At 40.6% G+C, this 16,895-nt stretch overlaps 1 protein-coding gene across 4 annotated transcripts in view; it reads right to left on the bottom strand.

Moving 5' to 3' along the window:
- Positions 1 to 16,895, bottom strand: part of GRIP1 (glutamate receptor interacting protein 1) — a 795,045-nt gene that overhangs the window by 308,697 nt on the left and 469,453 nt on the right. The window contains exon 1 of one of the 4 annotated variants that reach the window (XM_060194982.1): positions 9,114 to 9,296. The exons of the other annotated variants lie outside the window; for them this stretch is intronic. Coding sequence (XP_060050965.1) covers positions 9,114 to 9,168 — 55 coding nt within the window. The 5' untranslated portion in view covers positions 9,169 to 9,296. Of the gene's footprint in view, positions 1 to 9,113; positions 9,297 to 16,895 lie in introns of those variants that run through there. 4 annotated transcript variants of the gene reach the window in all.

Below are 16,895 nucleotides of genomic sequence, written 5' to 3'. Positions count from 1 at the left end.
ATCAATGAAATTCATTTTTGATCTGCATAAGGTCACCTAGCTTTCCAGAACTGGGAAGGCTGGATTCAATCAGAAACTCTGTGGGGTCCTAGATAGTCTCCAGATTGAATTCAATGGGGAATTTTGTCATGCAGAATTTAACAACAATTTGTCCTTCAGCCTCCAGCTCCCTGGTGCTTTCCCTGGCCTCCTGCCAGCATCTGCCTCCAGACTGCCCTGAGCTGTCTCAGGAGGAGGGCAAGGGGGAGGGCTGGAACACCCCTCTTGTTAAAAAGGAAGATCTGGAAATTAGCTGGTGTCAGAGGATGCTCAAGCTCCTTGGAGCAGTCCTGGGGGATACTTCTTCATATCATATAAAAACTTGAATAGGTATTAAAAAAAAAACAGGAATCTGGGTGAACAGAGGTGTTTTGAAACATCCCAAGTCTGAAATGAGTATAAGACCTTTAGAAATCAATGCTATCCATTTACCTTTCAGTTATTGGCATTATCTTTGCATCAGATACAGTGCACTTGCTGGTGACCTGAAGATAAGGAAACAATGTATACTAACTTCAGCATCTGATGGCTATATACACATAAACAGGTAATTGCCATCCCATTTAGAAAGCATAATTAAATATAACCGTGCGGGTTTTATGAACGTCCACAGCAGCAGTACCAATTCAGTGGTGTGCTGATAAATGTTTTAACAAGTGACATGGGATTATGAAGAAGCCTAATTTGCCAATTCCCATTGTGTGAACATTCACACCACAGCCAGTTTTAAGCTGCTGACATGGTGTTTCTGAATATGGAAGTGGGAGCAGCATAGTAGCAATCCCATTACACAGTGTTTTTGCCACACTGGGGCACTGGACTTTAGGAGTACACACAGATAACAAAATGTCATAAAGTAATCTTTAGCAAGTAGTGAAGTTCTTAAATACATTACTATTTTTTTACCTAACTTAATTGCAGGTTTATATAAAATAGTATTAAATAACACACATGTTTTACAACTAGCCTACACATCTCTTAAAAATTTAACCACTGGCTCTTTTAATTTGGGAAAAGCTGGCTCTACCAGCACACAGCTCCCTCCTTCTCTTTTTTGGCTTATCTCACTCAACACGATGTCATAAAGTTTCATCCAAGAGGATACAAAGGTGATAACCTCAATGGTTTTTTTTGTTTGTTTGTTTTACAGTTTAGTAGTATTTCATTGTGTACATATACAACTTTTTTAGCCACTTATCTGATGTTGGGCATCTGGGCTGCTTCCAGGTTCTGGCAATTATAAAACTGTGCTATTATGAACATAGGTATGCACAGATCTCTTCTGACAGGTGTTTGTTTCCTTTAGGTAAATCCCTGGGAGAGGAATAGCTGGGTCATAGAGTAGGTCCATTCCTAGTATTCCAATAAGTCTCCAAATTACTTTCCACTATGGTTGGATCACTTCGCACTCCTGTCAGCAGTAAAGAAGTGTCCCTTTTTTCTCCATATCATTCCCCAACATTTGTAATTTCTGTCCTTTTTGATATACAGCATTCTCACTGACAGTGGAGTGGCCCAGGGTGGAGGCTCCCTACCGCCTGCTTAAGGTCTGTTCACACACCTGCTGTCCCACAGCTCACAGTGCTTCTAGCCAGTGTGGTGTGCCCAGGACTGCAGGTGCACTGTCCTGGTGTCTGGCACGTGCTAAAGTGGTATCTCACTGTTGTCTTTATTTGCATTTCTCTGATGAACAGTGACACTGAACATCTTCTCATATATCTGTTGGCCCTCTGGATCTCTTCCTCAGTGAAATTTCTGTCCATGTCCTGGCCCCATTTTTTAATGGGGTTGCTTGTTTTTTGTTGTTTAGTTTAGTTTACTAAGCTCTTTATGTATTTTGATTACTAGTCCTTTGTCAGATTACATATTGTTAACTTGAACCTCTATGCTATTTCTTCTACACTATATGGACTGCTAGTGATATACAGCCATTATTAATCCCTTTATTATTCTTCGAGGGCAGATCCATAATTTCCATCTCTTTCTCCTACTCCAGAAATTTCAGTGGCAATACTGAAACACTGGGTCTCATTTTCCCAAAATGTCCAAGTTAATAAATTAGACTGCATATCTTAGATTGTTTCTCCTTTCCCAGTAATGAGCCAGATCTTCCTGATTAGCCATGGCCAAAGCGGAAGTCTGTGGACTACTCCTCATCCTAGAAGGTTATTTGATGAGTAGCCAGATATTCCACTGGAGAGGTGAGTGCCTTCTGCAGATAGGGGAAGCATTTCCAGCACACAACTCTCATACAGAAGATAAGGGAAAAACACACATGCGACTATGGTAAGGTTAGCCAGTTTTCTAAGCAAAAGCTGCAAACCACAGAGTCAGTGTAAACCCTCTCAGAGCACTGCACCAGGATCAGGGCAAGAAATCCAAGTCACCACCATCGCCAGCACAGAGATGAGAACAACAAACTCATCTGTTTGAGTTTGTAACTGATCCAGTTACAGAATTCTCCTCTGTAGATGGAGTCTCTATTTGTGAGAGAAATATGACCCAAGGCCTAGCAAGAGAGCAAGCTCCAACAAAATAAGACACTCTTATTTTGTAAAAACAACTTTTAAGCTTCTGTTATCTTTAAAAGATTATAGGCTGGAATGATAAGTAACTAGCTCAGGTGGGATGAAGTTAAGAGGTAGAGGCAAAGGAGAAGGAATATGTTTTCAGGTGAGAGCTGAAAAGGGGTGGGAAGTTACTGAGGTGGAGAAACACAGTCAAGCTGTTCCAGGTGGCAGGATCTGAAAAGAGGAGGCCAGTGAAGGTTAAGACATAGGAAGTGAGGATGAGGTGACAAGAGAAATGAGAGAGAGCATTCTCAACCTACATGATGATCAAATTCAATTCTGAATCCTACCAAGGAGTTAATGGAGAGGCATCAGAGGTGAATGCAAGAAGAGCTGTGAGACCAGGTAACAATAGAGATAGATGGGAAAGTACAAAGAGATCTGACCAGAAAAACTAAGGCTATCTATCAGAAGAGGTGCAATCCTCTTTAATGAAGCCCTTTTGGTCACTATCAGGCCACCCCAACATCCAGGGCCCTGGTCAGGGAATCCTGGGATGCCCACATAGATATGATGGGCCTAGACCTCTAACATGTTGATCCCTCTATCCACCATTACTGGTGATCTCCAGCAGGAACAACATCATAAACCCTTTTGTGGGCCTCTATAGGACCTTGCCCTCAATGTAGAACAACAATGGTAGAAATGGCCCCAGTCTCTGAAAGGAGGCTGGGTCAATATACTCTGCCACTTGAGGAAGTTGGGTCCTGAAATGAGTGCGGCCTAGAATGTTCGTAGCTATGACCATAGAATGTGAGCTCAGACTTACAAGGATGCAGAGGTTACACAGGCTCCTGTGTTGAATATGAATAGACATGGACCCCAGATCAGATCGATGGGGTCTACAATTAATGATATTTATATACTTTCCCCATATTTGGAGGCTACTCTCTGTCTTAATCCAGCTTTCTAAGTCGTATTTCCAACTCTGACAGCATCTCCTCAGACAATACCTTGAGCCCATCTGCATGTTAGTTGTTGGGTTCAGGCAAAAATTAGTAAAGTCATGGGTGGACCCCTTGGAATATAACTAAAATAGACTTCCTAGCTTTTTCCAAAATGGTGACCCCAAATCTCATCTTCTATATTCTTACCTTTAAGCTCCTGATTATTAAACAATTTGTTCTGCTTTCTATCTTAATGCTTTTTCAGACACCAAGTTGCAGATTGTACCATGATGCCAATGTGACTTCCCCGGACAGATGAGCTCACCAATGTGCCCTTGAACCCCATCTCTCCAGACCCATGCCACACTAGGGAAAGACAGAAACAGACTGAGAGTATGGATCAACCTGACCACACATATGTCCAGTGGAGAAGCAATTACAGAAGCCAGACCTTCTACCATCTGCACCCCATAGTGATCTTGGTTCCATACTCCCAGAGGGATAAAGAACAGGAAAGCTTCCAGTGGAGGGATGGGATATGGAACACTGGTGGTGGGAACTGTATGGAATTGTAACCCTTTTATCCTACAATCTTGTCAATAACTATGAAATCAATAGTAAAAAGAAAGGAAGAGGTGCAATCCTGCTCAAACAATGTCACTGAACTCAAAGACTGATATAAGACTTCCTTGGGTGGGTGAAAAGAATGTCGCAAAGATGAAAATACAGAATGTTTTCCTCTTCCATTAAGACAAAAAAAATAAGGATATTGTTACAACTGGTTAAGATTTCATACAGACAAATAATTCCTGAAGAGAAAAAAAAAGATTATACATTGAGTGTCAGGAACCTCAGAGTTCAAAGGGACCCAAATGTCAACTTGAATAGCCTTTTGAAAGATTCAGACATGTTGTAATAGACACACGTTGAAAAGAATTAAGAATGAGATTTCTCGATATCTGAGATAGTTGAGCTCCAATCTTCTCAGGAAACAAGTCCAAAATGAATACGTGTCTTCCCTTTCAAAAGGGAGAAGTGTAAGGAGCAAAGACTGAAGGAAGAATATGTGTGATAAGAATAAGCCTTTTAATCTTGTTCAGGATTAGTGGGTAAAGTACTGTTTGTGAAACCTGGGCAGCAGAAATGAAGAATGGAGAGTAGATGAAGTGGCTCAGTAGCCTTGCATACATGAGGCCCTGGGCAAATTCCCTGGCAACACATAAAACGGCAGAGCAGTGCTCTTATTTCTTTCTCTCAATTTGTTTTTGCACAACATGAACCAGTAGCTAACATCTCAGATGCCACAATGGGAGCTCTGCCCCATCTGTAAGCAAATCAGAAAGGGGCAGGGATATTTCATCTTATCCCTGGTCATGAGTGAGTGTGTTTAGAAAAAGAGAGGAAAAGAAGGCAAGTAGAAAGCAAAAATGACACTTTGACTAACGAAAAATTTGAAATCTGCAGTAAGACAAAGACAGAGATTTTTGGACATATGTTTGGAGCAGGAGAGAGGCAAGGAGATATAGTGGCAGAGTCCTGCTCCCTGTGAACATCAAAAGAAAAAAAAATTATTGTCCTAGTTGGTAGACAGAATAAAGCTTGTGGAAGGAAAATACTACTGCCAGTGGAGCATGGAAGTTCAGATCTCCAAACTAAAAACAGGAGCACTTGCAAAGAAGTGAAATTACAATAGCTTCTCTACTGAGAGTGATTCTTAGCATATGAGGCCAACCAACCTCAAGGGGGGAAAATGACAATCATGACAAGAGAATGAGAACAAAGCCCATGAAAGTCTGTTACCTTCTCTGAGAACACATTTACTTCTACTGTAGCCCCTGGCAGAGAAAGCAGGACCCCAGAGGTAAGTGCCTGTGAAGGCAAGTGCCAAGAAACCTAGCTTCACTTGCTCAAGAAAATTCCTTTGTCAGATGTGCTAGAAAGTTGAGAAAATGTTATTTTTGGATTTGGCTCCAAGGCTAGAAAATCAGTAGAGTCTCATGGAGGAGGGGAGAAAGAATAGAGACAAAACGTACCATTTATTTTCTGGATTTCAGTATTAGACTCAAGCTTCTGGTCTACTAGTGGCTCAAAGTACCTTTCTTTCTTTTTTTTAATATTTATTTATTCCCTTTTATTGCCCTTGTTGTTTTATTGTTGTAGTTATTATTGTTGTTGTTATTGATGTCGTCGTTGTTGAATAGGACAGAGAGAAATGGAGAGAGGAGGGGAAGACAGAGAGGGGGAGAGAAAGGTAGACATCTGCAGACCTGCTTCACCATTTGTGAAGCAACTCCCCTACAGGTGGGGAGCCGGGGGTTCAAACTGGGATCTTTGTGCTGTCCTTGCGTTTCACCCCTCCTACACTTAACCCGCTGTGCTACCGCCCAACTCCCCCAAAGTACCTTTCTTAACATCAGGAATAGTTTTTTTGAGTAAAGGTAAATTTCTAGATGCTATTCCACTTTTATGTGTGTGTGTGGCGGGGGGAGGGCTAGTAAGTACACTGAAAATGTTGCTTGAAGTCTTAATTTAAATAAAAAAGGAAAAGACTCATTTTCCAAATCTGAGGGGAGCTAAGGTCATATAAAAATTTGTTCTGCCCTCATAGTAAAAAGCATGCATCTATATGCAGGTCAAAAGAAGATTTGCTTAGGGGACTGGGCAGTGGAGCACTGACTAAGCACATAGGTTACCAGGTGCAAGGACCTGTGTTCAAGCCCCCATTCCCCACCTGTAGGAAGGATGCTTTATGAGTGGTAAAGCAGGTTTGCAGGCATCTCTCTTTCTCTCTCCTTCTCCCCTACCCTCTCAATTTCTCTCTGTCCTGTCAAAAAAAAAAAAAGGAAAAAAATGTCCACCAGGAATGGTGGATTCTCTTAATTCTGGCACTGAGCCCTAGCAATAATCCCGGCGGCAATAAAAATTAATTAATTAAAATATCTGTTTATAAATGCATATTTTATAGATTTAAAATACATTACTTATATCAGGAACAATTTTTCCTTGAAATATTGAAAATCATAAATATTTTCATCTTGAAATTTTGATATGCTTATAAAAGCCCCATGAAAATGCCAGTGTCTAATACACACAGTAGGTAAGTAACAGGTATTTTTTAAATGGAAAAATAGATGGAGAGATGAAGAAGGTGATGCACAAGTGAAACACTAAGAATGCTGATGTGCGGAGAAACAGTCTCCCTTTAATTGCATTTACTTCTCCTTAGGAGAATTGGAAAGATGCGGCAATTGCTGCACTGCTTTGTCTTGTGGGTGACATCAACGACAAATAGCAAGGTACTTTCAGAAACAAGAAGCAAATTGTTACCTCCCTCCCAAGATCTGGGTAAGGCTGTAGGCCTGAGGGGTCTAATAAATAACTTGAAACATTTGTGAAGATCACACAGGCAATTCAGAAGTTCTACCTTATTTTTTTTTTTTAATTTGGCAAATCAAATGCATTCTGACAGTTACTGAGTATCTACTATCTAAAGGGCATTGTGCTAAATCTCTAAAAGAGATGTATTAGGTGTAACTCTCAGTAAGTATAAAGAAATGTGTGTTGGGGGTAAGGATTAGGGTGTGGGGGATTATTTGGGTAAGGGAAAAGAAGAGACAAGAGAGAGAGTGAGTCAGTAAAGGAAAAAATCATGGGAGTGCATATAGATATGTTGCTCCCCACCCCACCCCAAGAAAAAAAGCAAAGAAGAGGTATGTAGGTATATAAGATTGAATTTGCATATATTTCTTTATTTTACTGTTACTGTCTAAGAAAAACAGCACCACAGGTAGGGAAAAGGCTGGAAGTCCATGAATTAACCCCTGAACAACAGGTAGTGTTGGTGTGAGTTGGCAAGTTCACTGCACCTAGAGACGTTGTCATCAGCCGGCAGTTTGGAATGAAACACCACATCAGAAAAAGGAAGTCCAAAACTACTGGGGTGGGGGCAGAGGGACAGTGAAAACAGTCACTGAAAAGAATGGTCAAGATTTCCAGCAAGTCTCTCAGTAAACAGTCAAGTGCCCTTGCCAAAGATTCAGGAAGTAGAGAAAAGTTTGAAAAACATTTGTAAGAACTAAAAATGGCTACTTTTCACTATCATCTTGGTTGGATTTACAAATGAATTTCTGATACACAAGAACAAAAAATAATAATAATGATTGTTCCATGAGTGTAATGTAAGTAGAGTATCAACTTTTCAACATGGAGTAAATGGTAATATTGGGTAAGAAAAAAAAATTTTAGAAAAGAGACCTATCTTTAAAGCCTTAGTCAAAAAACATGACTTATAGTCTTTTAATAGTGATTCATAAACAGAAAATTATACAGTTGTACCATTGCAGAGGGTAAAGTCAAAAGGGAATTTACGACCTCATGCTAGCAGTCTAATTTAGTCTTTCCCTCAAAGAACCTTTTAAAGGACTTGCTCTACTTTCCAAACAACTTGCAAATGTAATCGGTAAGTTGTGCTATAGCATTTATTCTCTTTCCTGTTATTGACTCCAGATCTATTTCTCACTATTTGCCTTGTGCTCATTCTTATGCCAAATAAAATATTAATTGCATTTTTAGCTGCACTGCTGGTGATCAAAGAACTCTGATATGTCAAGCTAAACTGATAGATATAGCACCCATTAACATATTTATAGGTTCAGAGCTTCTAGAGAATAATTATATCCATTAATTACTTGACAGTACTCTGTATTATAGGCAAAGAAGAAAGGCATTTGCAGTTAGACACTTTCATTTGGATGAAGTTTTTTTTTTATAATAAATTTTCTCTATAGAAGATTCTACCTAAAGGTAATAAAGCAATACGGTTCACACAGCTATATGTACGTAAAATGGTTATTTGAAATCATTCGTTCACTCAACTTTACAACAGAATGTGCACAAAGTAAACCAGATGGCATAAGGCAATTTCAAACTGTTACAGAGATATTGAAATAATGTTTTCAAGTTTCAAAAGAGACCATCTCAAGTCACTGATTCTTGATGATAAGATACAGAGGAATGGCTTTCACTTTGAAATAAACTTCTTCAAATATCATGCAGGTCCCAGGCATTTCAAATTACCTACATCTCTGAACACACAGTTCTAACACACTGAAAAAATTAGAGCTGTCCTGGGCGAAAGCTCAAGAGATGCAGGAAATTAATAGAACAAACAATTATTCTGTGGACTCGCCAGCTGTGCGAGTCCTAAAGCTGCCAGCTGCATTGAGAGCGTGTATCGTGGAAAGGACAGAAGCCTACACTTGACTCCTCTTGACCAGTTAATTAATATGCAAAATGACGGTTTCCCATAATTACTTCAGCACCGGACCCAAACACATTTCTCCCGCAGCAATGAATGGAGTCGTTAAGGAAAGAAGGAAAAAAAAATTGCACATATCAGGTCTGTCCATGATCCCAGCATGAACACAAGCAGGATGTTAAGGAGACAGAGCACGACCAGTCTACCTGTGCATTTAGATCTGTACATGTTTCACTGAGTTCTTTGTTGCCTCACTATAAATTGTAAAGGCAGTCACATCTGAAAGTAAAAACCATTAAACTGTGTTTATAGGCTACTGCAAGCCAACTCCCTCAGAGAATAACAAGGAAAGCACGATACCTTTCGTAAGTCGCCTCAGAATTTGACAACGGCATTTAAAAGAGACAGCTATCATTCTTGCTCACTGCTTTCTGTGGCAAAGTATACTCAGGGCTCTGCTCTGGTGGCTGCAGCAGCAGCATATGAATTCCTTGCGCACATACCAGGAGAAAGGTAGTCCCAGTGGGGAGTGACAAAGCTTAATTCCTCTTGGCTGATGCAGAGGTCCGCTACATGTCATCTGGCAAAGCTGTGTCATTCACTACTACAACCACCCCTGCCTGCCACAGCCTCCTCCCCCTACACAATCACAAAGGCTTTAGAAAGTGAGGTTGTTTCGATAGCAACAAAGCACGAAATTATAGAAAGCAGGGACAGCACCGGGAGAGGAGCCATTCCATAAATCTAATCCTAAGCATTGAGCAATGTGTCCAGTCTTTAGGCATGGGGCTATGTATTCCGGCCAATTCAGTCACCCCCACCCCCTCTCTGTCTCCGCTTCAAGTCAGGCTGTTTATGTGTCTCATTTAACTAGAAATGCAAGTGCAGTGCTTGCACCCTTACTTGAGAAAGAACTGTGAGCATCATAGCCTATGTTCTTTTAGCCACCAAAAAGGCAAGCAAAGGAGGGAGAACGTTTATCTCTGGGATCCAGTAGAGAAACAAGAGGGAAGTAGACCCTTCTGGCACTTTACAAATCTGAGGCTTAGGGAAGTCTAAATTAGAGATGAAATGCAAGAAGAGCTAAGAGAACAACGGGGGGGGGGGGGGGGGGTCTCGGGCAAGGTAGATCATCAGGCAGATAAAGTCTCAGCCACTTCAATTACCCCTTCCAAACTAGGACTTGTCTGGAAAGCAATACAGTCAAGATTGTTCCTAAAGACACCAGGAATAAAAGCAAACAAGGCCAAGTATTTCTATTTTTAGTGCACCTTATTATCCTATTGCCAGGACAACCCTTCCCCAGACTAGTCTTCTCATTATGTAAATAAAACAGTCTTGAGACATAGCAGGTATCTGTGAGTGTTTGTACCAGTGGAGGGGAGAGGAAATTAACAAATCCTTCACAGTCCATTCACAAAATGACAAGAAGGCAGAGCACATTTCTTCATCTGCCAGCACCAGCTAGCCCTCTCCACAGTCAATACAATCTAACATTTGGTATGGAATTTTAATCAAAATCCAAGCATTTCCCACAGGGCTTCAAAGCACAAACATTTAGGGGAAAATCACAGTTGGCCAAGAACTTAGAAAAATCAGTCAATTAGTCAATATGAAATGATACATCACTATCCAAACTGTTTGATTACTATTTCTAAAATTGTATAAATAATTCATACTGTCTGACTTGCTGCTTTAAGGCTATAAAAAAAAAAACAGCCTTCAGACTGGTATTCCAGACTCAGGGAGTTTTTTCCTCTTCATTCATAGATTCCATATTAAGTCAAATAATTTTAGTCCACTGATAATGAAATGTATGTGCTTCCCAGTTTGGGTCTAATAGAAAAATAATCTGTGTGAAAATATATAAGTATTATAAGCATCTACTCCAATGTTTTTGAGAAGAAAAGAGTTCCATTACCAAGGATGGTCTAGCTAAAGCAGTGAGCCACCACTAATCAATAGAAAAGATCTTATTAAATGGATTATATTACAGAATCAAATTATATAACTGTACCAATTAGCTTAGATGTGTTCTTGAACTTCAACCATCTAATTTCCTCCTCTATTAGGTCATCCCTAGGAATATTTTGCCTCCTTGCTATTTTTTGTTCTAAATAGTACTAGAAAACTGGGTTATTAGCTAAAGTGAAATAAATATTTACAGTTCGCTCTTTTTACGAACCTTCCCCCAATCAACATCTTCCTTGAAATCCAGCCACTCTGAATATGTGGCTGTCAAACGGCATTAGTAAAATCTTGCCCATGGAACATCGCACTACCCCGTGCCTATTTTATTAATGTCTAATCAAATAAAACTCAAACTCATGTAGGTATGGCTTGCCCTTTCCATATTATGCCTACTCATATTTAATATGCCTCTTCTATTATGATAAAAAAATTCCCCCTTTACTAGAAATATATGTATCTTCTAGTCTTAATGAAGATCTTCAGAAATACTATATACTTTCCTGGCAAAAAATAACTCATTCTGGTTCTCCTTTATAAAGGTTCCTGAGGAGTCAAATTAAGAAACTTTTCTTCGTCTTTGGAATATATATATATATATTCCAATATATATATATATAAATATATTCCAATATATAAAAATATATATTCCAATATATATAAATATATATATATATTTTTAACTAGTAGCTAACTCAGGCTCAGTTCCTGGAATTTTATAGCAATGAGGCCATCCTGAAATAACCCTTTTCCAGTAAATGAAGGAATCTGCATTTGCATCTTCTTTCATACAGGCTTTATAGTCCTCAAAGATGTCCCTGAGAATCATGCCCAGTTCAACTTTTTTTTGCTATAAGTCCTTCCCCTTTCCTTCATCTGAGGTGTTTCAATCTTGAACTCTAGTGCTGGCAAAATGCCAAAACAGTTCAAGTATTTCTACTTCAAAGTCTACTGACCTGAAAGGACAAAGGTTCCAGGTGACCCAGGCAGTGGTGGCACTGGCACACAGTCTCCGAATATAAGCTACTATTGGGCAAGGTGACTTAGGACCCTACAACCAACCCATGCTAATAATGGTGGCTCACTGGTCTAAATAAGTCAAATTTTATAACATGCTCTTTGAAGGCCACCAGGTGGGAACTATGGGCACATAAAACAAGCAAAATAAAGATCTGATTAAGTTTCAAAGTGATCTGGAGAACAGCCAGTTCATAAGGTTTGTTGCTGGGGGTGGGGGTGGGGTGGGGGGGAGTGGGAGAGGGAAAGAAAGAGAAAAGGTAAAGAGACAGCTGAGGCTCTGGGTTTATTGCCTAGCATCACATTAAAACTCTCTCTCTCTCTCTCTCTCTCTCTCATACACACACACACACACACACAGACACACACACACACACACACACACAAAAGTAGAAGCGGGTTAAGGGCACATAGTACAAAGCACAAGGACTGGCATAAGGATCCCGGTTCAAGCCCCCCGCTCCCCACCTGCAGGGAGTCACTTCACAGGCGGTGAAGCAGGTCTGCAGGTGCCTATCTTTCTCTCCCCCTCTTTGTCTTCCCCTCCTCTCTTGATTTCTCTCTGTCCTATCCAACAACGACAGCAATGATGACAATAGTAATAATGATAACAACAAGGGTAACAACAAGGGCAACAAAATGGGAATGATGGTCTCCAGGAGCAGTGGATTCATAATGCAGGCACTGAGCCCCAGCAATAATGCTGGAGGCAAAGAAAACAAAAGTAGAACTTCATAAATGGTGGGGCAATGCTCTGGGTTTATTCTCCCCCTCCCTCCTCTCTCTCAAGGAAATAATCTCAAGGCTGATTATTTCCTTTTATAATTTTAAACTTTATTTTATTTGATAGAACAGAGAGAAACTGAGAGGGAGGGGAGACAGAAAGTGAGAAAGAGACAGAGAAACGCCTGCAGCACTGCACCACCACTCCTGAGGCTTTTCCCCTGCAGTTGGGTGTTGGGTAGTACGCCACCTCCCCCTGGCTTCTGCTTAACCATATGCCTATATAGGGATTTACTGATCCAAAGCTTTGGTCTATTTACATAAATCACTTTTACATTTACATAAAGCACTCCAGGGCATTGGTGGTTCAGTGATAGGATTCTTGCCTGTTCCGCCCCCTCCTTGTCACACTCTGATTTTCACCAGTTACTTTTCTCTCCACCCTCTCTATATCACATCCTGTTTCCACTCTACTTGGAGAGTATAAAAACAGCTGCTCTTCTGATTAAAGACACTCGGAAATTGCTTTCCGGCTCCGAGAGTTCCAGAGTGTATCTCCTGCGGAAGTTAGTGCGGCACGAGTTCCTGATCCCTCTCCCACGCAGCAGCCTAGATCGGCTTCAGTTGAGTTCTCTCCAAGCCAGAGAGCACTAGCTCGGGAAGAAGTACCCTCAGGCTATCCCGGCAGTTGGGGACTAGGGGCTTGTACCTGGGTCCTTATGCATGGTAATACATGCACTTAATCAGGTGTGTCACTACCTTCCCCCTGATTATTTCTTTACAGTAATCATTTTTCTTTTAGAATTTATTTAAATTATCAATTTCCTTTTTTTAAAGAAAATATTTTTATTTATTTATTGTGGGCTACAGACAGAGAGAAATTGAGAGGGGAGGGGGAGAAAGTGAGGGAAAGAGACAGAGAGACACCTGCAGCCCTGCTTCACCATTTGTGAAGCTTTCCCCCTGCAAGTGGGGACCAGGGGCTTGAACCCAGGTCCTTGCACACTGTGATGTGTGTGCTTAACCAGGTGTGCCACCGCCTGGCCCCTAAATTATCAATTTTCTAAAGTACAGTACAATTACATATTTTAACAGATTACAAGACACTTTCATACATAATGTAACATCAGATTGAAGGGGTTGGGCGGTAGCCCAGTGGGTTAAGCACACATGGCACAAAAAGCAAGGACTGATGTGGATCCTGGTTCAAGCCCCTGGATCCTCACCTGCAGGGGGGTCGCTTTCCTGGTTGTGAAGCAGGTCTGTAGGATTCTATCTTTCTCTTCCCCCTCTCTGTATTCCCCTCCTCTCTTGATTTCTCTCTGTCTTATCCAGCAACAACAACAACAACAGTAATGACAACAATAATAATGACAACAACAAGGGTAACAACAAGGGCAACAAAAGTGGGAAAAAATGGCCTCCAGGAGCAGTGGATTCGTAGCGCAGGCACTGAGCCCCAGCAATAACCCTGAAGGCAAGATAAAAAAAAAAACCTACAGATTGAGCACTCTATTATTTTTTAACTATTTTATTTGATAGGATAGAGAAAATTGAGAAGGAAAGGGGATGTAGAGGGAGGGAGGTGGAGAGATAGGAGAGAGAAAAGAGAGAGAGAGAGACTGACTAACCTGCAGCCCTGCTGCACTGCTAATGAAGTCTTCCTTCTGTATGTGGAGACCAGAGACTTGAAACCAGGGCTTTGAATATGATAACATGTGCACTAAAACAGGTACATTACCACTTGCCCCCTGTTAAAGGTTTACATACCAGGCATGGAACTTATTTCACAAAGAGCATTTTTCATTAATGTCACTCAGCTAAGTAGAGGTAAAGAGCAGAGAAGAATCTAGAAGCTTCTCACTCTGGTTAAATATTCTTTTAGCCTTTTGCATTCTTTACTGTGCCCCTCCCCCCTTTCTTTTTTTAATGACAGAAAAGATGATTACAATTATAGGAAGGGGGGGAGCTTCATTAGCCAAAAAAAAAAACCTTTCAGTGTAGTTCCACTTTGTAAAAGATCATCTAGAACCCATCACTTGGATCACTACACACACACACACACACACACACACACACACACACACACTCCACACTCCCCTGCTGTGTGAAAGCCCCTTCTGGAGCACAGCTAATGTGTCCAGAACCATGGTGACCTGGAAGGAATCCCAAACCAGGTATGTACAACCTATTCCATACCAAGTCTTTATCACAGGAGCCCACTCTAACTGAGCACTTGTCTATTCTGACAGTTTGGTGTCTGCTATACTTGTTTAAAAATATATGGAGGGCTACGGAGATAGCTTAATGACTATGAAAATGACTTTCCTGCTTGAGGTACCCAAGGTCCCAAGTTTAATCCCCAGCACCACTATAAACCAGACTATAAACTGATAAAATACTACCACTACCACTAATAATACACTAATTAAAATTTCAATTAATTTAAATAAAATTTTAAATAACAAATATATGGAATATCACTACTTATGATAGCAGAGTACAAATGTCTTCAGGACCAGGGAGTATGAACAACATACCCTTCACATAAGTTCAAGGTTTCTAATGTATTCTCAAAATTATTCTATGAGGCCAGAGAGACTGCATAATGTCTACTAAAAAGACTTTGATGACTGAGACTCAGAGGCCCTAGCCTCAGTCCCAGCACTACCACAAGCCAGAGCTAAATAGTGCTCTGATAAAAAAAAAAAAATCATTCTACAGTTCCATCAGGGAATGGAACATTTTTCCCAAGCTCAAACACACACAAATGATCTTACTCTCTAATTTTCTCTACTGCATTCACTTTTCTACATAACATCTTTTTCTTTTTCTAGATTTGTACAAAAGATTCTTGACAGTCTTCTGTTTAGTCCCCTGGCCCCCCTTCCCCAATAAACCCTGGGATGGACAGGTTAGTTTGTTTTCTACTTTTTTTTTTTTTAAACAAGAATCATTATAAGTTACAAGTTTTCTGTGATATACTTACCTTTTGGAAATTCATGCAAAGCATAAAACAAATTTAAAAGAGGGGTTTATCTTCACAAATACATATCTTGCTACTGTATATCATTAGAATCAACTTGACTAAAACACTGAATTTGTACTTTCTGCCTTACTTCAGGTGATTTTGTAAACATATGTTATTTTAAAAAATATTTATTTATTTATTTATTTATTCCCTTTTGTTGCCCTTGTTGTTTTACTGTTGTAGTTATTGTTGTTGTTGGATGGGACAGAGAGAAATCGAGATAGGAGGGGAAGACAGAGGGGGGAGAGAAAGATAAGACACCTGCAGACCTGCTTCAGCACTTGTGAAGTGACTCCCCAGCAGGTGGGTTCCAGGGGCTCTGGGGTTCTTGTGCTGGTCCATGGGCTTGGCGTCACCTGCGCTTAACCTGCTGCGCTACCGCTCAACTCCAGCCAACCCCCACCCTTTTTTCTTTAACCTTCCCCCACTTTTCTTGCCCCCTCCCAATGTTTCTAATTCTTAGGCTCAGGCAGGGAGTTATTCCACTGGCTGTCCAATTTTTTAAATTTATTTTTTATTTTTTTTATAAAAAGGAATCTTTAACTCTCTATGAATCATTTCACTGGCATATCTTTAGCATGTTATAATTAGTCATTTTAGTTTCCTCTGAAGATAATGAATGTAACTATGAGCCTCAAGCATGTCTTAGTCCTTGGGAACGGTCTGGCTGCTACTTAATTCAGGGAGTGCGCCAGTAAGAGACCAATAGGATCTGGCTGCAAACGGATCTTGTCACCGAGAAGCCACACTTAAGGGCTGAGAGAAGTAGGGTGGGGGGACAGACAAAAATTGCTGACAGATTCAATGGGTGTGGAGACTTAGTGTAATTGCCCAAGACAGGATTTATTAGGCATTTTCTGCAAATATTTTATGAGAAAACATTTTTGTAAAAATAATGATGCCCTTTAGGAAGTGTCATTAGGACATACTCTTGCAAATCTGGGGTGATTAAAAAGCACTTAGTGGCTCTGAGCCACTGGTGTGTTGTGACAGGAAAAGGTGGTAGAATGCACAGCAGTTTGCTTATGTAGTGAAGGCTGTGATGCCCTTCACAATGCTAGGAGACTGATTCCCATTCAGCCTGAGAAGGCCAGGAAAACACCCACAAAAGGGGGCTGGGTGGTGATGCACTTGGTTGAGCTCACATGTTACAATGCACATGGATCCAGGTCCCCAGCTGCAGAGGGAAAGCTTCATAAGTGTTGAAGCAGTGCAGCAGGTATCTCTTTGTCTCTCTCCTTCTCTCACACCTTTCCCTCTTGATTTCTAGCTGTCTCTATCCAATAAATAAAAAGATAATTTAAAAAAAACATAAAATTTGTCAGTGGAACTGGAGAGACAGCATAATGGTACACAAAAAACTTCAATGCCCAAAGCAACCCCAAAAGGCCCCAGGTTCAGTC

This window comes from Erinaceus europaeus, chromosome 7, assembly GCF_950295315.1.
Source record: "Erinaceus europaeus chromosome 7, mEriEur2.1, whole genome shotgun sequence".
In the NCBI taxonomy this organism is placed as follows: Eukaryota; Metazoa; Chordata; class Mammalia; order Eulipotyphla; family Erinaceidae; genus Erinaceus; species Erinaceus europaeus.
This window is presented reverse-complemented; position numbering and strand designations above follow the sequence as displayed.